Here is a 21,772-nt window from a genome sequence, read left to right as displayed (position 1 = left end):
AGTTTTTTCTCATAATTCTCTGACGTTTATTGAGCGGACAAGGACAGATGTGTTGTAACGTTTTCACTTCATCTTTATTGGACGGGGACTGATTACTGCTGGTTACAGGTGGGCGACATCATGAGCGTGGAGTGATTCCTCGTGATGATGAACTCTGTGAACGAGTGATTAAATGCACATTCGACTACATTCTGGTCCCGTTTACCAAATCACGACATGCGTTTGTCAGCACGACCAGAAGGATGAGCAGCGACGTGCCTGTGATCGAACAGAGCATAAGAAAAGACCAGTGACCTCCAGCAGTGACTCAGTGAATTCATTCTCATCTGAGTATTTTAGTTAGAATATATTTCCACTGGATGCCAAATTCACTGAATAAAATCAGGCTCAGTTCTAAAATGGTGCTGCATATTTACCAGCTATGTGTCCGTCATTAGAAGACCCGCTACCTGTTGACAGACAGAAGCACGTGTGTTCGTATGCCTTTATTAAACGCATAGTGAGCACGTCGTGACGTACCTTTAACGTGGAACTCTGCGGTGAGGATCCCTCCGCTGGGATCCACCTCCGCCGACCGGCTTCTCATGGAGCAGGAGCTCTTCAGGAAACAAGAGCGAGTGGCGCGATGGTCATTAAGAGGCCGAATTAAACAACAAGCATCAGCTTAAGATCATTCCTAATAGACGACGTGTGCTGTTCCAGGCGCGGTGTCAGCTCGTTGACCATGAGCTGCCCGGACCCTGTCCATTATCGGCACATGTTGCATCATAGGTGTTAACAAGCCCCATGAAGCACTTGAGTAAAGCAGGACCTCAGCTCTGCTCGGCGTGTGTCCAACTACAACCAGCCAGCAAAAGTAAAGCAGGTTTGGCTATTTTCATTCAGGACGGACCTGCAGCCGTTAGCATCAGGGCTCATTACTTACATTGGTGCACACAGGAGGACCGAGTGCTGTACTCACAGGCTGACACGTGAGCCTCTCGCCATCACAGACCTGCACCTCGCAGTGCAGCCACACCGTGGACACCTTCTCCAAGCGCTGGAAGCGGAACGAGTTGAACTTGAACATGGAGCGGCTGTCTTTGGCGTTCTCGAATATGGTCACAGTGTTGTCGGAGGAGCAGCTGTCGGGAGACGATAGTTACTCGCGTGACGCGGCGCCTCGGTTCCTCATGAAGGCTCGTCTACCTGTTGATGATGAGACTCCACCGCTTCCTGTCTGTGGAGTACGGAGTAGGCGTCGCCCAGCAGTTGTTTATGACAACTTTGAACCTGGAAAATGCCAAAAGAGTCAGTTCATATTATCATACGCCTAAAGATGAAGATAGATGTGTTGATGCACCTGTTGCTGAGCCCCTTCGCCTCAATGCCAATGAAAACTTCAGATCCGATCTCAGACGTGTCGATCACATACGGAGCATCCTTGGCGTACAGGAACTTTGAGTTCTAGGAAATACGGGAGGTTTGAAGGTTTCTGCATGTGACCCAGCCTGACCATCGTCATGGAAACATCTGGATTTAATATCACACAATCTCCACCAGTTTTTTAATTTATCTTTGATGGCTCTTTAACTGCAACTTGCATTCCATCCCTAACGAGACTCTGACACTAAAACAGTGACATCACAAACTCCTTCCACTGGAGAGCGTGCGTCCGTGAGCAGCTACTCACCGTGAACACGTTCATAGACAACTGTGATCTAAAAGTGCCTAAACTTCCATTGTTGACATAAACTGTAGCCACTCTGGAAAAAGCAGAGGATTTAGTAAAAACGCTGCAAGTCATTGTGTTAGAATGTGAGATGTGTGTTAGAAGTGGCCGCCTCCTGCCCGGCCTGGTGCTTACCTCTGGCTGAACACGGCGTTATTTACCAGGTAGGCTGCTCGGTACATGCAGCTGAACGTGTAGTTGACCGGCTGGTTCCGGACCGTCAGCGAGGTGTCGTTGGACACGATGGAGTTGAAGAAGACGTACTTCGGGTCTTTGCCGGGCATGTACTGTGGAGAACGACAGACGTCAGGTCAGGTTTGAGGTCAGGTCACGCAGAAAACCCGGGTTCAGCTCGTCTCATCATTGAAGGCTCCACACAATGGATGCACTGTAATAACTGAGGAGTTGAATCGTCTGAACCAGGAGCCAAAAATAAATCCCACTGGTTAATGCCATTTCCCAAAATGAGGATAATACTGTTTAGAACTTCTTCCCCCCAGCCAGGAATTAAACAGCGGTGGATTAAATCCTTTATTTATGTTTAGTCATCGCTGGCCTTGTCCCCAAAAACACTGGCACTAGTCTACAACACGTCATCATGACCTCTCTGCTGAGCTCTGTGTTGGGCAACATAGACGTGCTGTTGTGTATCTGCTGGGTGTAGATGAGACTGATGAGACCTGCTCACCTCAGACTGCGTGCCGCAGTACGAGTGGTTTTTGGGCGTCAGGTCTGGGATGATGAAGCGGTAGAAACCCGGACTGTGTATTCCAGTGTAACAGACGCCGCCCAGGGAGAGCTGCTCGATCTCCCAGCCGTAGGGACACTCCGGGACGTTGGCGATGATGGCGTTGGGGAAGCACGACACCATGACATAGTCTGAAACGGAGACGAGGCCGCAAATTGCTGGTTCCGGGTTTGGGATTGAGTTCATATTTACAAAGTGAAGCTCGACGTGGATCACAGAACCATTTACCTGCTTTCTGGGGAGTGCAGGACCAAGCGACGGGCAGCAGCATTAACAGGGCACCCAGACAGGCCATGGTGTGATGCTGCAGGTTAACAAATCCACATTAGCGATGGTAATTAATGAGAATAAAGACCTAGAGGTCTATAAAGAGACTCACCTGTGGGGAAAAACGCCTTTGACAAGCTGGATGTCAGAGGCTCCTCATGGCTCTTCAGCAGGTTACCAGCACCAGTGACTCTACCACTAACATCTTGACATCTGGAGGCGGCGTTTTATACGGTCACAGAAGAGGGTAATCGACTTTCTCCACTTTTCCCAGTGGTAGGACCCATTTAAGAGCTCCATTGTCGCGCTGCTCACAAAAGCTCTCTGTGCTGCTCAGACATTGACTTTCAAATGACCAGCGTCTCCCAGGATTAGAACCCGGAGCGCCTGGATCCGTCATCCGGGGACGATTAGCTTTAAATGAGCAAATCCCTCGTTGTGACTCATCGAGGGTTCATTACGCTTGCATATACACACAGGCATCATCATTAAGGAAGCTGAGACGGAAATCTGTCTACACCGAGGCTACAACTGCTTTTTCCCCCCAAACACCAGAAGGCTTTGACAAACACCACGTCAACCTACACGTTTAATGTCCTTGGACCCAGCGTTCACCAGCAGTAAAGCATGAGAGAAGCGCCGCCGTGCACACGGACGTGCATGGACAGCTTCAAAACGCGATGGCAGCGCAGATAGAAGCTGGCGACACTGGTAACCACTGTTCTTCAGGGGACGGTGGCCCAGGGTTTTGCAGCATTCACTAATATAAGGTTTCTGGTCTTGAGCTATTAGATATCAGTCGGAAACATGGGCTCTTTACAAACCAGGTTTATTGGTTTATTTCAGGCAGCGGCTTCAGCACCTGGAGTCATTTCTAACGTCATCCCAGCTGTCGGCTTCACAAATGTTTCAGGTCCGAATCAGTTCGTCTTTAAATTTGAAGATGATTAATCCACGTTTGATGAAATGAGCCAAGACAGAGATGCACCAAAGAGGTTTCACATTTTCCTGATATTAACACAAAGTTAGCAGCATCAGATGCCTCATAGCAAAGACTTAATGATAAGAGCTGTAAAGTGAGAGCAAACAGGTCACTAATGTCATTTGCAAAACAATTCAAGGGAGCCAGCAATGAAGGAGCGAACTGTGGACCATTACCATCTGAATGGAGCAACGGGGGAATTAGTGAGAGTCCAAGGAAGATACCAATCTAGGAATGGGTCAGGGGACAGCTAGCGTTACAGCGTTCAGGGATGCTCACAATCAGGAGTCGAAGGATTCTACTGTGTTGAATAACGGCACTCTGAGAGCCGAGACGCAAGCTCAGAGAAGGACAGAGAGCGTCTGTGCCGGAGCTTTAGCGTTTAGCTCTCAAACTAAGTATGAATGTGGAAAAGCGCAGGTGTAGTTATTGTGCAGTTCATGGGTTGAGACTATGACTTTCTTCTAATGAACAACTTTTGACTAAATTTTTCAATATACCTTTCATAATTGAAACTCTCGGCTCCGCCTGTAAGGATCCTGGGATTCTGGCATTTCTTCAGTAAAAACACAACATAATGTTCTTTTTAAAAATATTTTTTATCCTTTAAAGTGAAGGAGATGTAGATATTCAAAGATATACAAAGGGAACAATAGTGCTTTTGTCATATCAATAAGGACATTTATATATTTCTATATATGAACATTTCTACTGTACAAGATATTTACATGATGAAACGGCTCAGTATTAAGGTCTGGGTACTTGGCAGGTCCAGCTTGTTCGTTCTGGCTGGTAAATAAAATCCTTCCTGAAAGAAAAGCAGACAAAGCTCAAGGTGAGCCCACAAATCGCAAATGCATGAAACACTTATTATATAAGACTATTTTTACATATTGTGTTACATACATATAACACTGTATAATTATTCACTGTATCCAGTTACACAGATTTAAACGACCGTTTGTCAGTAGCGTGTTTGCTTTTTTGCATTTTTTTGGCTCAAAGTGCATCAATATGAAATCATCCCAAGCAGTAGAACACTGAGTCAGCTGTCGCTGCGTGCTGATGCTGTACTCACTCTCTCTGGAGCGGCGCGCTGGTTTCCCGGCACAGCAGCCCCTCATCGCACGGACAGATCTGGTTGATGCTGAACGCCAGGCCGCCGTCGGGCACGTAGCAGCTCTCGCCACGGACCAGGCGCCTCTTGCAAACCTGCTCGCCGTGGTGCCGGGCACAGCACATGGACGCCCCGCAGTCCCGGTCCACTTTACACCTGGCCCCTTGACGGAGGAGACGGTAAAAACTCAGATCATTATCATATTATATTAATCATATTAAGACAGAACTACTCGTGTTCTGAAGCTTTCTTACCCTCTTGTCCATTGGGGATGCTGCGGTGGCACTTCCCAAACATGCAGCTGAGGCCGCGCACGCACTGGGCGTCCCGGCGGCAGTAGTGGCCTTCGCCTCGCAGAGGAACACACAGGCCGAAGTGACGGTCGCAGGAGAAGCCGCGTCCACAGGTCCGGTCGTGTTCACACACAGCCTGGAGGAAAGATCAGACGTCAAACCAAGCCCTGACCTGAGCATCGGTAAACATGCGTTCAGCAGCTCACCGTCGCTGGTTTATCCACTGGGACGCTCTCTCGAAGTGCTTTGGCTTCTTCCTTGGGAGCGCTGTGTGGCATGTTCAGCATCCAGGCCCAGATGTGAGCTTCAGCACAGGAGCAGCAAAGGAACAGGCAGACGACGCACAAACTGGCCGACATTTTGTACAAAATGTACCAAAACACCAACAACAAGATGGGAAAGAAAGAAACAGACAGTCCAGTGGAGGAGTGAAGGTATCCAGACAGTGACAGTGGCTGCTCCTCAAGCGTGACTTTTATAGGTCACCATGACTTGACATCCCCCACCAGCAACGGGGCAGGAGGGGGCAATTAGTTGCTAATGGATTAGCTGAATTGCAGGGGTCGCCCCCCGCAGCCACGGGGCAGTGGCGAAATGACCAGTCGTCTGGTAGGAGAAAGGGGCCGAGCAGCGCTGGGGGTGTGTGTGGGGGGGGGGGGGGGGTGGCTTATGGACCGATGCGATGGGCTGATAACAGCCTCTGCCCTCAGAGCAGAGACAGACGCCGCTATCTGCGCTCCCCTCCGCCAGAGGAGCCAACAATGACAAACGCTGTTCAGAGTGACAGGTAACGTGGCCCGGTCCACCCTCTGCCCCCCACCCCCCCATCCCACTCAGACCCCACACTGAGAGCAATTAGCAGGAGTGCACCCCGCAGACGACCCCATGATCTCATTAAATGTAATTATCATCAGTCATTAGTGCTCAGGGACAAGAGGAGCAAGTGGAGGAAGGTCCAAATCAGAGTCTGTTCATTTTCTGACGCTTACGAGCCAAAACTGAGACTACGGAGCAGCCTGTGGTTTGTTAACATTTAAAATGAGAAGTGGGGATCATCTCATCCCAAGGAAGTTAAATCCTTAGATAATCAAGCGAACAGACAAATTGACGGTCATTCAGGAGGAACAAAGCAGCAGCTGGGCCAGTTAGTAATGTGTAAATACGTATTGTAATGTGATTATGCAACTAGAGGCGCTGAACTATTCTTATTCATATGTCAGGGAGAGCACTGAGAGCTCGGAGTCAATGTTTGCGGAAGTAACTCAACCTGGACATTTGTAGCTGGATCAACTTTGGCTTCAATGACGACTCAAATCCTGACATTCCTCAAACAGGGAGTGTTGTTTTACATCTGTACTAACAGCACCCCCCCCCCCCTTATCTACCCAGCGTTACCAGCAGATAACTGTCTCCAAACAGCCCATAACACGCTCTTTCAGTGGTAATGACTCCGCTAATGACGTTCGTAATGAATGTGCTCGCTGTCACAATCAACATCACTGTGAGTCTTAGAATTAGGGACAAACAAAAACAGCGGCCGGGGTGATGTTAGCCCATTCTAATGGACCCTGACCCCCCGCGGAGAGCGGTGAATGGTGGAGGGCAAGGGGAGCCTGCCTTCCCACCACCGTGAAAACAAAAACACGCTCAGAGCCACAACGGGTGTAGTCACACGAGACCCCATGCAACGACGAGGGGACAAAGAGAAAAACAAGCAAACAACTGTCTGGAGTCGACGCAGAGTTACAGAGTGTTCTAACATTCACCCACTTCCAGCTTCGAGCTGAAGCCACAGTACAACAAGGTGCTATAAATGCCTCCGGGTCGTTTCTCAGTGTTGGTGGGCAGACATTCCACAGCTTCCAGACTTCCATGGATTCACTTACAGCTCATGAAGCCAAGTGACGGGTGAAATGAAGACAATAATGTAAAAAGCATCAGATCCAACTCTGGTTAACAAGAAAAGATTTGAACCACACAACTGGAGAAAACTGCCTAAACACGTACAAAAAAGCCCTTTAACGTCTCACTTAGTGCCTCTCCCAATCTGCTGACCTGATTAACTGGATTCACCTGAGTCATCGAAAACAGAACAGTGTCTGTGAGTTGCGCTTCAGCGCGTTTCCAGGCCCTCGCTGGGAATCCCCAGCACCGGTGCCACTAAAGGCTTGGGTCATGTTCCAGTAACGATGTTCAGCCCGTGTGATGGAGCCATGCCCGACGCCACAGCTGCGTGCTCGGTGGCAGTAATCCTAAAGACTCGCTCCTGGCACCGGGACCAGCTCACAGTTTGAACCGGGCTCACGCCAACCAAACCCGCGGTCAAAAGCTCCAGCAGCGTTTCTGGTTCCGTCTCGTGTGTTGGTCTCTGCAGCCTGTTTTCAATTGGAACAAGGCAAAGTGTGACTCCCTTTTTAATAGGAAACAGCCCGTGTCCTCCTCGAGCCACTTCTTAGGAGAAAGCAGCACATATGGAAGGAACGGGGAGCACATTAGTGCCAATTATTATTATTTATTAGCATCATAACAAATGTCCTGCAGGAAAGCGGCCACATGTGCAGAAGCAGAGCACACGACAGCGTTTGGGTGTTGAGGGGATTTCTTCTCGTGTCTCTTCTACTCCCTCCATCTGCTTCTCCTGCCTCCTCGTCACGTTCGCTTTCTGGCCTTTGGACGTCAGCTTCAGGAGACTTATTATCCCGCCTGTGCAGCCGACTCCGGCCCGATCTCTCCAGTCAGAAATAAATCACCACGGCGATGAATCAGCGACGGCCGACCGGTGGTGGTGGTGCCTGTTGGCGTCGGCATGACGACCAAGCTGCCACGTCCATGCTCCACATCCACACAGTGGATCTGCTCAGCACACGTCGAGGCTCCTTCCACTTCCACAGGAACCATCTTGAGGACATGTGCTGCATGCGACGGCTGCACACGTGGACTGTCCACTAACACAAACACAACATCAGCTTTAACAACAACAACGGGGCTTGAAGGTTTCTGTAGATTCAACTGTACGACAACAACTCATCTTTGACAGAGTTGATCTATTTCTTCCCACCTGTTCACGTGGGATTAACCACATCAATCGATAGATAACAATGTTCCACCCTCGCTTGCTGTTCCAACCAGGTCTGTCCTAACACCGATACGCCCACTTAAATTTCATCATCCCCTCCCACTGAGAGCTACACAATCAAAAGCAAAGCAGCAGCATCCAGCACTATGAAAGGATGAGGCCGGCGACAGCCTGCGTTTCTGTACCGTCAGCAGAACTACTGGAAACATCAAAACCAACAAGGATTCGATCCAACACACACACACACACGCTTAATAATCCCACACTGTGGAGTCAAGCTGCCGGAAATACTCACAAACACGCATTAATTCACAGCTGAAAATAGTCCAACAAATCCATTATTGTGTCCTGTTTGAGTAATGCTGCCTAAAAACGGCGCTGCCCAGCTGCTGTTTTTAGACGTTAAACTATACATGTGTGACCTGGTTTTAAAGATTTACATCTCCAGCATGAACAAATGGGCTTGAAAGCAGAGCCAGGATCAGTCTGTTCCCTGGGAGTCTGTGAGCCAAGTGTTATCTGTTCTTGCCAACAATAGCTGTTCAGGACCTGCACATGTATATGGCTGTAACTCAGTGATTTGATCAGCTGAGCATCCAAACCTTATTGATGTTCATCGTGCATGACTTTAAAACAAATTAAACAGCTGGTGCAGAACAAGAGGGGAATTCAGGATGACAACAGAATGTAAATCGTTCAAAAATACATGTTCTCAGTAAACCTGTGTTTGTTCCAAAGGAAATAAAACCGGTCAATTACAATAATCTATGTAATCATCTTTCAATAAAACAGGCTTTTCCCATTTAATCAGCACATTTGCTTTTGTTCAACACGCTTCCACATGGGGGAGACATGCTCCTCCCCATCCCAAGCTCTCTTCTTGTTTAGGAGGAACTGAAAAATGTAGGAATACATAAATAAGTCTAGGAAAAATCCAGAGCTCTGTTTGAAAGAGGTACAAACAGAGAGAGAGAGAGAGAGACCAGAACGGGAGCAGAGGGTTTTGTAAAAGTGCAGAGAATAAGGAGACTGGAGCACGAAAACAACTCGCTTCACTCTGCAGCACAGCTGTCAACAGTTTTCCAGCCACGAACCCATCGCTGCAGAAGTTTGTGAGGGCCAAGCGAGGACGTGAGGCAGAGAGGCGAGACAGAGGAGGGAGAGAAGCAGCGAGCCTCGAATGAGGTGAGGAGGCAGCAGCTGTGGGAGAGCGGCAGCGAAGAGGCAGCGGCGAGAGGTGGGCGGCGAAGGAGCCAGTGTCCTGTGCCTTCAGCAGACGGACGGAGCGAGCGCAGGACGAACGCAGCAGTGAGACGCGAGTGGACATGGGGCTGTGCGCCGTTCTCCTCATCTGCCTCTCCCAAGCCGAGCTGGGAAGAGTCTGGGCTCAGGAGCAGGAAGGTGAGCTGTAAACGCACACGTTCTCATGCGATCTGTGATTCTGACACCTGAGGTGGTCAAACGTGGAGCATGGCCTCAATTATACTGTTTTACTGTGTTGGCTGGTGAGTACAGTATGTGCATGTGTGCAGTGAATGGCTTTAAGTAACTGGAGTATTCAGAGTCAGAGCTGAGCTTTGGACACCTGCATCCTAAAAGTTTGTGGATTTTCTCTGTCACTTGACCTGATGTGAGGTCCGATCGCCTCCAACAGCATCTCCTGTTCAGGTTTGCTGTGTTCTGCCACAGTGCGTGTCCGTGTTTCTGTTCTCCTTGGAGATGCTTTATTTTTAGCCAGCCCCCGTTCTGCCGCTGCCACTCCTCCTCCAACAAGCAGCAGTGCTCCAGTTTTTCTGGCCTCTCCTGTGGCCCCGGTTCCTCTGATCAGGGGCCCAGATCACCAAGCTGTGCAAACACACTGGAGAAGCACGCCTTTGGAGCCCAGCATCTCCATCTTCAGGCGCTGGCCTCCGCTCAGTGCAGGTTCTGATCTGACCTGATCACAGCAGAAACTACCGGAGGGATGGACGTGTACTGGGGGAAGATATTTGCCTCATTCACTTCTGGCAGGACTTCGCCAAATGTCTTTTGCAGAGAAGCTAATACTCGAGCAGACACATTAATCTGGATGCATGGCTGCCCCAGTTCTCTGAAAGATCAGTGGCATCAAAGTGTAACGTAGCAAGGCCAAGTGCATCATGTAACATATGAAGCTGCAACCAGGAAGAAAAATGTGTCATTCACAGACAAGACAGAACACAATGCATGTCTCTGAATGCTGAAATCTAATTCCCAGACTGTTTTTCCTCCAAACGCTTCCTGTCATCCACTCAGGTTGCAGCAGAGTAGCGTAGTGTTTACTTTCAGGTACAACACGTCCCCACATCTGCCTGGACTGTTTTATCGTATTTGCAATTGTTCAGGAAATTGTCTTAAAAAAGCATGGGATGCTGCCAGCTGTCAGGATTATCGTTTAGCAGGAATGGAAAGATGCGATGAAGAGTAATATATAGACGTCTCAGTGCAAAATCACAAATGTTGGCTTAACCAAGTGCAGATGTTTTGGACTGGATGGCATCTGGACAAGAAAGTCTCAAAAAGGTTTTTAGAGGTCAGTAGAGCTTTGAGTCATTTAAAAAGAAAACAACCAATTTTGTTCATAATCACTATTATAGTTTATGTTTTAAGGAAGGAGAGAGGAAAAGTTTAGATCAGCCAACATTATTAAAATAATCTCCTGTTTTTAAAGTTGTCACTGCCACCTACAAATGAAGAAGATAACAGACCACATCTGGACGGGCTCATGTGTAAATTGGAGCTACATGAGAGACTCGGAGAGGAAAAAATGTCAGATCAGGTCCAAATGTAAACACACAACAGCTCCATGACAGTTCACCTCCCACATCAAACCTTTAACGCACCGCAGGCCTGACACATCTGTACAGACTCCTCTAAACGACAGGTTTCCATTACTGGGGAGCCTTTATCAGTCCAGCTGTCGTTGTTTAGGATTGGGCGCCATGGTTACGGAGACCTCTCAATGTACAGTAAGGCACCAGATCAGCTGCTTAATAACAGATTCTAACGATTCTTACTACTTCTTTACTCGTCTGTCTGCTCGTTGTGTCACATTAGCAGCACGAGGCATTACAGCGGCTGCTGAAGGTCCAGGTCCATCCCACCCGTTCCTCACTTCATCGCATTTCACCCAGAGACAGATTCTTTTCAGGGGAATTTTCACCACTGGATTTTTATCCAACTGAGCAGACTGAAACTCCATTTAGTGTCTGTCTCAGTGGTCTTGTCTCGTCTGTCTGACCTTGGGAAGCTGCTTTCACACAATATGAATGTGACTCACTGCGCTTTAGAGGTGGTTTAGTACAAAGAAAGTCAAATGAAACCACTTTATGTCTGGTATAAGACTAAACTGAGCAGCAGATCAGGACAACAAGCAATAGTTGCATGGGAACTAGTGGTGGAATGAATGAACAGCAATTCTGTCTCCAACAGCAGTGTCCTAGTTTGACGTGACACCCACTGGATGTGTGGTAGCTGCAATGCAGACACCTCTGAAGAATCACGAGGATAAAACTGCAGCCTGGACGTGATCTGACACAGTCTAAATTAAAAGAGCTGTCAGCATGGGCTTTATTGCCATTCACTGGATATAACGAGCACCAGAGCAAAGCCAGCTGCCGTCCGCTGCCAGGTTCGTCACATCGCAGCTCTTCTGGCCTCGTCACCAGGATGTTTTCCTCCGTCGGGTTCTGCCAGGCCCGGTGCAGCTCAGGCCACAGCACAGGCGCTTACACAGACCCACCCACTCACCAACTCCTTTCAGGCCTTTTACACTGGAAGCCTATCGAGTTCAGGCTCAACAAGCGGGTCGGCTGTAAAGCAGAATGGCAAAGAGCCCTTTGAATGGGAATCCAGTCTTACTACAACTAAAGCAGAGTCCCTGCGCTCCGTCCCGCTGTTTGGTGATGAGCTGCCAATCTGACCTAATTAGACGCTTTGTGCTAAAGAAGTGAAAATAGCTTCCACTGCACAGTAATCAAATAGGATCCCTCATTAGAGTCATTTCCCTTGTGTGTACAGTAACCTCTCCCCGTTCCTTTATCGTCCCACTTTGTGTCTTTATAATCATCCGTTTGACATTGTATTCTATTCCTCTAACTCACAGTTGATAAACAGAACATCAGAACGCGAGGAGAAGAGTCCCACAAAAGGTGCTGATGGAACAAAGGAAGCACTTGGGAAACATAAACAGCTCCAGACAACAAATCAACGAGTGTCCACATATTTTCATCATACGCTGTAAACACAATTTTAAAAAAAGAACGAGGCTGAGAGGCGTCTGGTCTCCGTCTGCCTCTTGTCTTCGCTAACATGTTGATATTTACAAGCTCTGTTCAGTGAGCTAACAGCTCGTAAAAGCTAAAGCGCAGTCAATTTCATACCTCTACTTGTTCTTTTGGATTTTAAACCGCCTTGAGTTTGATCTATTGAGAATCGTTGATCTGACAACAACTGCACAGAGACATCAAATCATTTGTTAGCAGTTCCTAGATTACATCCTCCTGAGTTTGGTTCTAGATGTGCACAGTCTGACTGCTCCCTGGGCAGAAGGGGACCCATCCGGGTTCTACAGAACCAGAAGGGACCAGGAAACCAAGCAGACCCAGCACAGGCACAGAGAATCCCGCAACACACGATCCGAAGGAGGAGGAGGAGTCGACATTAGCACCCTGCCGGACAACGCCACCCTGATAGTGGTGAGTACCGGGCACGTGTGCACAGCCTGGTGGCTGGGTGGGATGCTGTAGCAGAACTGCTGCGTCACCTGTAGTCAAACAGGTGCAACAAGCACTTCAAGTCTTTTGTGCTCAACGGAAGAAAAACATCTGTTGACTGGAAATGATGTCAGTGTGATTGGAAAATCATTCACTTCATAAAAACATTTCCCCTCTAAAGCAAGAGTAAAACTCAGGCTGAATAAGGAGTATGTATAATGTAATTAAATGATAAAAGTCCATGTGGTGAAAGGTCAACTAGGGTCAAACGTTTGGATATGATCTTTTTGACCGTCTGACAGGGTTTTATTTCAGCCTTATGTCACAGCCCCTAAATCAAATAAGGAATATTTGATTCAGCATCATTAAAACCTGACCCAAATTAACTTTTTTTCTGTTCTCGTTGCGTTTTAAATTGAAAACAGACAACGTGGTCATGCTGCCAACTCACAGCGTTTGTTTGAGTGGCTGCGAGTCGGGAATGACTCACTCGGACAAGATCGCACGTGGTCCACGGCTCTTTGGGGGGAATCTCAGCTGAGAAGCGAGCGTGTAGGACTAGGAATCCCACGCTCCCCTTTGGAAAGCAGCCTTGTGTCAGGTAGCGGAGATGGGGAGGAAAGTGGGTCACTTCCTGTATGTGGAGCAGCCAGAGAGGCAGCGAGAGCTCTGCATTTAACTGCTCCACTTTCTGAGCCCACACGAAACCCCAGAACCATTGCTCTTCGTCACCTTGAACTGTGCACACATTAATAATGCCGTCAAGACAGGAGACGTGCACCAAGATACAGGCCTGGGGCGTGTGTAACGTATAAACAGCTCCCCCACGTGGAACTGAAGGGACAGAGAGGAAACAAATCTCCAGGAGGCTCAGTACAGTGGTTCCCACTTAACCCTTACATCACACCAGTCTCCTGGGGCTCCAGCTTTTTGTTATAAAACATTTAGACTGATTTCATTGCATCTTGTGAATAATCTCCTCTCAGGAGGACTCCCAAAGGTACTACAGATGGCAGAGTTTTGGGCCCACAGACAGGAAGACTGAAACCCTGTGGGTAGATCTGGACACGCTACCCAAGAGTCAGGTTCGGATCCACGGGATTCTGTCCAACGCACACCGACAGGCAGCGGTGAGAGGCGCTCACACAGACAAACTGTGCGTTTGCTATGATTTAACAACCGTCAACGTCATGCGAGGTTCTGTCCCCACAGAGGGTCGCGCTCTCCTTTGACTTCCCTTTCTACGGACACCACTTGAGACAGATCACCGTCGCAACTGGAGGTGATTTTGACTTTGCGTGACTTGGTCAGAGTAGAATTAACCCAGAGCAGAATAGTGACTGGTTTTGTGGTCTTCGTCAGGGTTCATCTTCACAGGCGAGATCACCCATCGAATGCTTACAGCCACGCAGTACATCGCCCCACTCATGGCCAACTTTGACCCGAGCTTCTCCAAGGACTCTACCGTGAAGTACTCGGACAACGGTAAGTGGCAGCAGCTGGGTCGCGTGAGGCGCCTGCTGCTCCCTGACCCCCCGCCCTGCTTCTTCGTGCCCAGGCAGCCTGTTCGTGGTGCAGTGGGACAGAGTCCGGCTAAAGGACCGGGAGGAGGAAGGAGCTTTCGTTTTCCAGGCGGCCCTCCACAGAAACGGCACCATCGTTTTCAGCTACAGAGACGTGAGAGGCAGCTTTTGACTGCAACCAGTTCTCACTGCAGGTTACGCTTGTTCAAACAATCCCCTGCTGTTTTTCAGATCCCTGTACCAGTGATGAAAATGAATTCCACCGAGCATCCCGTGAAAGTAGGACTGTCTGACGCCTTTATGGCTCTGCTCCCGACAGGTCTGTTTTTACAAACAATCTGCTGGTTGTTGTTTTCATTTCATATATTAAATATACTCTCAATCATAATCACTATGACACCAAACAAATGGGCAAAGTAGTATAAAAAAAACTTTGTCTTGAAGATGCGAAGCGTCGTACCATCTATGAATATCACCGCGTTGAGATCGACGCCACAAAGATCATGAGCGGTTCTGCTTTCGAGTTCATCCCACTGCCCAGTAAGTACCCACACGCTGCGCTGCTGATGTGACCGCCTGTCTAGACTGTCCACTTCTATAACGTCCGATCCTCCCAGCCTGCCTGCAGCACCTGTCCTGCGACCCGTGCCTGACGTCCAACCTGACAACGGGCTGCGGCTGGTGCAACACGCTCCAACGGTAGGACCGAGCTCCAAAACACCGAGCTCCCAGTCACGCTGCACAACTGGCTCTTCTCACTTTGTCCTCATCAACTTCCAGATGCTCCGACGGTATCGACCGGCATAGACAAGAGTGGTTAGATTATAACTGCCCGGAAGAGGTGCGCCACATATTACATGTCCACATGCTGAAGACAAAAGCAGACATGTCATTTATTAATCTCTGTGCTTATCCAGGCTAAAGGAACATGTGAGGACTACAACACGTTGCCCCCGGAGGGGTCCACCAGCTCTGCCCCGGGTCCAACGCTCTCCTCAGCAGCACGTGAAAGCCAACCAGTCACCACAGGCTAGTTCTTCACCTCAGTGGCCTCCTGCAAGGAATAAGCAACACCAGCAATATCTGTGCTCTTGCCTTTCAGACGTCCAGACAGGTCCTCCAAGCCACAAGGGGATATCGGAGAACACAGCCATCATAGGAGGTGTCGTGGCCACCCTGGCTCTGCTGGTCACGCTGACCCTACTGGCCGTCTACTACATCAACACGCACCCTACAGTTGCTCCACCGTTCTACCTCATGCAGGTGAGGAAAAAGGACACCAGAAACATTTCTGCCTGTTTACTTCCTGGTCTTAACTTTGACTCTTTGCAGCGGCGCACCAATAACTACTGGCCCTCTATGAAGTTCCGCAACCAGGGCTGCCACTCCAGCTACGCTGAGGTCGAGCTTGGGGGTCACGAGAAGGAAGGTTTCATTGAAGCGGAGCAGTGCTGCTAAGAGCCTGGACCTGGAGGGAGAGGACACCATTCTGAGGGCTTTAACAGTATTACATGGGGATGATTACGGACGATGAGACAGGCCGTGGACACAGGATGTCCTACCCCAAACTGGGCGACTGAAGTGTTTACTGTAGTTGCTCTACTTTCTGTGTCTCTCGCCGTTTGCCACAAACACGCGCGGGGACTTGTCGCATTCTCCATAACTGGAGGAAGCCGTCTGAACAGACATGACAACATGCCAATGCATCGATATACAGAATCCATTAACGCAAGGGGACGTCAGGGAATGATTCAAACTAGCCTTCATACTGCAAATCAGTCTACAGCTCAACTATGACTTTATTTTTTTTCATTTACTTCATCTCCCTGAGAGCTTAATGCTTGCAGCTGAGGGAAACACACTTAAAAGTTTCACGACACGTTACTATGTTAATGCAGGATTCTGGACATTTTCACCTGATGTGGCATTTACCTGAGCTGCAGGCCCTTAAGCTCTCAAGAACTATAATTACTTTTGATTTATAAACTTCCATGCGAGCAATGTCACATTCATGAAACAAAAGAAAGCTATTTAGCTATATAACTAATAGTGATTATAATGATCCACTTGGTCTTTTCTGGAAAATATTATTTGTTTTGCATCAAGTTATGAAAGTTTTCTTTGGGTATTTGTGTTTAAATGTCTTCTAATAAAAGCTGGTGTGAGTGTGACTATTAATTGAATTTTTTGGGAGGAGTTCATAACAATCGGTATATTGGCCTATAATTAGATTAACGTTGACTGATTCATTGAGGTATATGTCGTTGTAGCTTAAAACACATATTTGGACGCTGAATAGGAAAGAAATGCTGACCATCAAACAGAGATGTATGAAAATAAATACTTACATTTTGATGTTACGTGCTTGAAGGAAAAAACGGACTGATGTTTGGACATTGATTATGTTATGGGAAACACCTTGTAATCAATTGTGGAATATACCATTACAGCCAGAACAGGGGCGGCCATGATTCTAGTGATGAACAAAATGCATTAATAAGCTTAAAAGTATAATAAAATAGCGTTTTCCAGTAAAAGTAATGTAGCAAAGGCAAGTATTATAGCAAAATGCTAAATACCTATTTGGCCAAAAGTGAAAAAAAAGAGGGGGCACCCGGATTTGAACCGGGGACCTCTTGATCTGCAGTCAAATGCTCTACCACTGAGCTATACCCCCGATAGGAGAGGCGGCGCGTGGTTTCGTATTTAACCAAACACATTTACACATTCAAACAGGAAGACACCGAAATGTGATGTACTTATTGCTCCATTATTTTATCTGTATCTACCAAATATAACTACGTAACTATATATACCCTAAGCAGTATACTACGTAACTACGGTTTAACGTAACGAGAGGGAAACAACATGGCAGACACTACTGTAGTGACTTAAACTGTCCGATGGAGGGCGCGAAATGAACCGTGTGTCAGATGAAGGTTTACTTTCATTTACAGTTTACTGAGTTTTAGAAAAAATAATATTTTACTGCGGACTTTGTATTAACGTTTACTTTTTATGTTATATAATAATGTTATATATACATTTCAACAGCTTGTATCTGAAGAAAATAGCCAGATACACTGGTACAACTATTGCATTTTTATGTTTCTACACACTCACCCAACACAAGTCTGTTTGTTTCATTACAATTTAATTTAATTGAATTTAAAGCCAAATACACCAAATATTCAAAACCATTCAACTATTTATGTGCATTCTAATAAATATGCCTCGCGCAGCAAATAAAGGCCTCATATCCGACGGTCTGTGAAGGCACCACGACGGCTCCGTGCATGGGAGACTCCTCCTTGCCTTGAGGTTTCGGACGTATATTAATTGAAATACCTGCGGGAGAGGACGGTTCCTGCCCCGGAGGCTCGTCACAGCCTGGACGCTGAGTTAGTTTCTGAGTTAGTGAGGTTTTCGTCCTGCGCCCATAATGAATCCGCCCTGTGGAAGATGCAAAAAGCCAGTTTACCCCACAGAAAAGATAAATTGCCTCGATAAGGTAAAGTAAAACTATACCTAAAATTATACACAGCCGAAATGTGTGGTCTTTAGTGGAGGGCAAGTCATTTACACGGGATTATGCGACGTTTACTTTCATGTTGAAACAGCTTTGCCAGAATTGTGAATATTAAGAGGTAATAATTCCAACTATGCATCAGTATCATATGCAGTATTATGCAGATGACTATTCTTGCACACATTATATAAACACACTGTGAGTAATGATGAGAGAAGAATGATGAGAGAAGCCACATCCGGCCAGAAATATCTAAATGTTAAGATCAAGTGTGTGTGTGTGTGTGTGTGTGTGTGTGTGTGTGTGTGTGTGTGTGTGTGTGTGTGTGTGTGTGTGTGTGTGTGTGTGTAACATGAACAAACTGATCCGCAATCTGGTTATTTAGATCAACTCAAAGATGCAGTCGAAGTGAGCATCCCTGAGTTCACACAGCTGGATGTCAACCCAATCAAATAAATGCCTTAATCCAGCCGCTTACAGCTTCTAGCATGTAAACAAACTAAACCACTAAACAAGCAACATTCACTTCCATAGATACAGACTCAGATTCTGTTATTGGCATCTGCTCCGTGCACAGATGGGAGAATCAGCCCTGCAGCACAGCTGTGCTCTCATGCAGAGCAGCAAAGGAATGTTCCCATCGCTGCACTGTCCTCACACAGGATCAGCTGTTGTGCGACCTGCGCTCCTCCACGTTTGAATTCATGGCTTTGAGCTTGTTGAACGTGATGCTAAATGTCCAGTTCTCTCTCCAGTACTGGCACAAAGGCTGCTTCAGCTGCGAGGTCTGCAAGATGGCCCTGAGCATGACCAACTACAAGGGCTTTGACAAGAAACCTTACTGCAGTATGTGAGTGTTGGAAAACACGCCGACCATCATAGTAGATCACCCACTTGTATAATACATTAAATATTGTGTTCTTTTTCCAGGCACTACCCCAAAACCTCCTTCACTACAGTTGCTGACACCCCCGAGAATCTGCGTCTCAAGCAACAGAGCCTCCTGAACAGCCAGGTGAGGCCCGGCCCCAGCCCTGCTTCCTCTCACAGCCAGATCCACTTGTCTTAATCACGTTGCATCATCCTGCCTCCACCCGTCTCCTCGACTTAGCTCCGTGTCGGCCCCACAGCAGGAGGCCGGGACCGTCCTCGCTGCTCTGGTCCGGCCACTGGACCCTGTGAGAGCGGATCAAACGTGAACGCTGATCTAATCGCAGCTTCTTGGGTCGGAAATGTTTCTCCCAAAAGTGCAAAGTGATCCGTTTAAGCTCTTATCTGATCACACTGTTCGTGCCAGCAAATTAACCCGATCGAAGGGATCAAGTCCCACAAGTCACGCACAATTAAGGAGATTTCTTCACCGGGGGGAGTTTTGCAACTAGCGATCGTCTCGTCGCTCATTGCTCGTCACCCTGCATTTTTGTAGAGCTAAATCTATTCCTAATACACAGATTTTCCTGGCAGCCAACGAACCCCAGGGATCAAACGCTTTCCTTTCTGTTCCTTTACTGAGGAACTGGCTGCAGTCCATCTATAGCTGAAACCATTTTAGATGGTTGTGTCGGTTTGTAGCAGTTATGTCAGGATCAGACATTTAACATAAGTCATTTCTGCTCCATCTCTCTGTTCTTTCTCCATCTTCTCCTCTCGTCTCATCCAACCAACCCTCTCTGTTGCTGCTTATAACCATAAAAGTCTCGGCCGTCAGGCTCCCGCACTAAGGCAGCATATTCCTCATAGCGCGAGCATGACTCACTTGTGTGTGTGTGTGTCTGTGTGTGTGCGTAAGTGTGTCTTAGATTTACTTTCAAATAAACATTTCAACTCTGTTTAAGGTTGTGTGTCCCCCCGAACCTAAACTTACAAGGAGTTTTGAATGTGTTGAGTATTGCAGCATTAGATTTGGCCTTTTGCCCGATTTAAACCCAGCAGGAAAAATAGAGAGTAAATATACAGGAAGAGTCATAAAATCCCAATGTTGGTGTCCAAATTACAAATTCTGCATTCAGGTTATGTTGGATTTATTAATGCTGACTAAACTGAGAGCACAACTTAACTTTCCAGGCCCTTTACAAGGAGGACTTTGAGAAGAGCAAGGGTAAAGGTTTCAGCGTGGTGGTCGACACTCCGGAGATGCAGAGGCTGAAGAAAACGCAGGACCAGATCAGTAACGTGAGTCCCATAGCAAGCTGCAATAAATCATAGTTTTAAAACTGATTTATCAAGCTGTGGTTAGTCCATATAGTGATTAAATGGTCAGAAAGGTCGGCTAAACACATACACACTTATAAACATATCTATAACTTGGTAAACTGTGGTTATTCTAGTTTACCATAGAAACCTCAGCCACGTCTGCAGCTCCCATTCACTCTCAGACATCTGCATCCAAAAACGACAGAGCCACACGAAAGCAGCGGTTCCGCTGACACGACATGAGCCACTTCAGCCAAACGGACCCGAGCACAGAGAGCAAGCTGACACCGAGGGATGTCAGTAGAATCCTGCAGGGAGACACATGCACATTTGAGACATGCCCTATATGGTCAAAGTCTCTGAGCTGTGGAGCCACAGTGGGTTCTGCTGCACACACTGGTGGACACGCTCATACCACAGTCGAACACGCCAGCTTTTCTTATTCCCTCGTGAGAGCAGGAGCTGCAGGGAGGAATGACGGCCGATAAGCTGCGGGTCGAGAGGCCAGAATCCAGCCACTCGTTTTTCCACGGTTGTTTATCCTCCAGGCTCGCTCCTTCACATCTGCATGTCCTTCATTACTTTGCTCCTAGCGAGGTCTGTTGAGGACAGAGGGCTGCTCCTTCTCTTGCTTGTTCAACATCCTTTTTCCCCTAAAAGCTGTGAGCGCGGATCCATCGTCCTCCCTGTGCTACTGTTTTACATTAGCACCTCAGCACTAAATAAGATCTGTTTGAGGCTCAACGCAAAGTCAGTTTTAAGCAGAGTGAACAAAATAGCGCCATGACGAGTCAATATGTCAGAGGAGAAAACGTAATAATTAAGCTGCCTTTGTCAGGGTGGCCACAGTCTAGAAACATGCACTTCCACTTTCTGGTCCAACTAATTCTCCCTCTGTGTGTTGTGGATCGTAGATCAAGTACCATGAAGAGTTTGAGAAAAGCAAAGTCCGAAGTGACGCCCCTCCTCCTGAAAACAGACAAGGTGAGTAACAGGTGTTTACCTCTGAATAACTGCACCTAAGTTAACTTCATTAGCTGTGTGTGTGTGTGTGTGTGTGTGTGTGTGTGTGCGCGCAGACTATGAGGAGAACCCTGAACGCGTCATCCACCCAGCTGTACAACCCCGGCCCGCTGCTGTGGCGCCATCTAGTGGCGGGGTGAGCTAACACATGCATGTAGTAAACTGTAAGCTGTAAACTGTAAGCTATTTTTAGCTATAACTGTCATTTCTAGTGTAGTTACAGCAGACCTTTTGTGCCTCCACTAAGTAAATTTCATGTAAATGACTTCCCATGTTCCTCTGCCTACGTTTTTCCACTCAGAAACGTTACCAGGCCATGTACAGCTACACGGCTGCAGAAGCCGACGAGGTTTCCCTCCAGGAGGGCGACCTGGTTCTGGACGTGGAGCCCATCGATGAGGGATGGGTGTTCGGGTGCAACCAGCGCACGGGCCAGCGGGGCATGCTGCCTGCAAACTACGTCCGGCCTGTGTGAAGCAGCTTCAGGCGGTCACAGACTCCCAACGCACCAAAACGCTACTAAAAACTCCTCCATCTGGCTCTGCTTTGCCTTTTTTCCTCCAACTACAAATATGGG

The 21,772-nt window shown here is 47.7% G+C and overlaps 4 protein-coding genes and 1 non-coding gene across 8 annotated transcripts; 2 read left to right on the top strand and 3 right to left on the bottom strand.

Moving 5' to 3' along the window:
- tectb (tectorin beta) lies at positions 1–2,958 on the bottom strand. The gene is made up of 11 exons (XM_029135553.3): positions 2,839–2,958; positions 2,688–2,763; positions 2,400–2,590; positions 1,847–1,998; positions 1,673–1,745; positions 1,343–1,446; positions 1,189–1,272; positions 962–1,124; positions 520–598; positions 417–449; positions 1–258 (listed from the first exon to the last, which is right to left on the bottom strand). Exons 2-11 carry the CDS (start codon positions 2,752–2,754, stop codon positions 185–187), a joined length of 1,020 nt encoding a protein of 339 aa, XP_028991386.1. The 5' UTR covers positions 2,755–2,763; positions 2,839–2,958; the 3' UTR covers positions 1–184.
- Positions 2,959–4,267: 1,309 nt separating this feature from the next.
- LOC114845939 (dickkopf-related protein 3-like) lies at positions 4,268–16,970 on the bottom strand. Of its 4 annotated transcripts, none has more exons than XM_029134544.3 (5): positions 16,799–16,862; positions 5,325–5,422; positions 5,080–5,254; positions 4,787–4,988; positions 4,268–4,516 (listed from the first exon to the last, which is right to left on the bottom strand). In XM_029134544.3, exons 1-5 carry the CDS (start codon positions 16,845–16,847, stop codon positions 4,456–4,458), a joined length of 585 nt encoding a protein of 194 aa, XP_028990377.1. In that variant the 5' UTR covers positions 16,848–16,862; the 3' UTR covers positions 4,268–4,455. The 4 variants fall into 4 exon arrangements, with proteins under 4 accessions (XP_028990377.1, XP_028990378.1, XP_055360448.1 ...); XM_029134545.3 differs by having other exon boundaries at positions 4,273–4,516; positions 5,325–5,466; positions 16,799–16,935; XM_055504473.1 differs by having other exon boundaries at positions 4,273–4,516; positions 5,325–8,063; positions 16,799–16,931.
- LOC114845937 (plexin domain-containing protein 1-like) lies at positions 9,083–16,621 on the top strand. Its single transcript, XM_029134541.3, has 13 exons — positions 9,083–9,595; positions 12,731–12,909; positions 13,914–14,057; positions 14,140–14,209; positions 14,290–14,412; positions 14,486–14,604; positions 14,682–14,769; positions 14,895–14,990; positions 15,068–15,149; positions 15,231–15,291; positions 15,368–15,479; positions 15,553–15,713; positions 15,783–16,621. Exons 1-13 carry the CDS (start codon positions 9,520–9,522, stop codon positions 15,906–15,908), a joined length of 1,437 nt encoding a protein of 478 aa, XP_028990374.1. The 5' UTR covers positions 9,083–9,519; the 3' UTR covers positions 15,909–16,621.
- Positions 16,971–17,055: 85 nt separating the features above from the next.
- Positions 17,056–17,127, bottom strand: trnac-gca (transfer RNA cysteine (anticodon GCA)). The gene has a single exon. It is a non-coding gene; the product is annotated as a tRNA-Cys (tRNA).
- A 535-nt stretch (positions 17,128–17,662) lies between these two features.
- On the top strand, positions 17,663–21,735 carry LOC114845938 (LIM and SH3 domain protein 1-like). The gene is made up of 7 exons (XM_029134543.3): positions 17,663–17,961; positions 18,735–18,829; positions 18,910–18,994; positions 20,044–20,151; positions 21,087–21,156; positions 21,252–21,331; positions 21,497–21,735. The coding sequence occupies exons 1-7, from the start codon at positions 17,893–17,895 to the stop codon at positions 21,668–21,670; spliced, it is 681 nt and encodes a 226-aa protein (XP_028990376.1). The 5' UTR covers positions 17,663–17,892; the 3' UTR covers positions 21,671–21,735.
- The last annotated feature ends 37 nt before the right edge of the window (positions 21,736–21,772 follow it).

This window comes from Betta splendens, chromosome 19 (assembly GCF_900634795.4).
Source record: "Betta splendens chromosome 19, fBetSpl5.4, whole genome shotgun sequence".
Classification (NCBI taxonomy): Eukaryota; Metazoa; Chordata; class Actinopteri; order Anabantiformes; family Osphronemidae; genus Betta; species Betta splendens.
The sequence above is the reverse complement of the archived record's forward strand: the minus strand, read 5'-3'. Positions and strand labels throughout refer to the sequence as shown.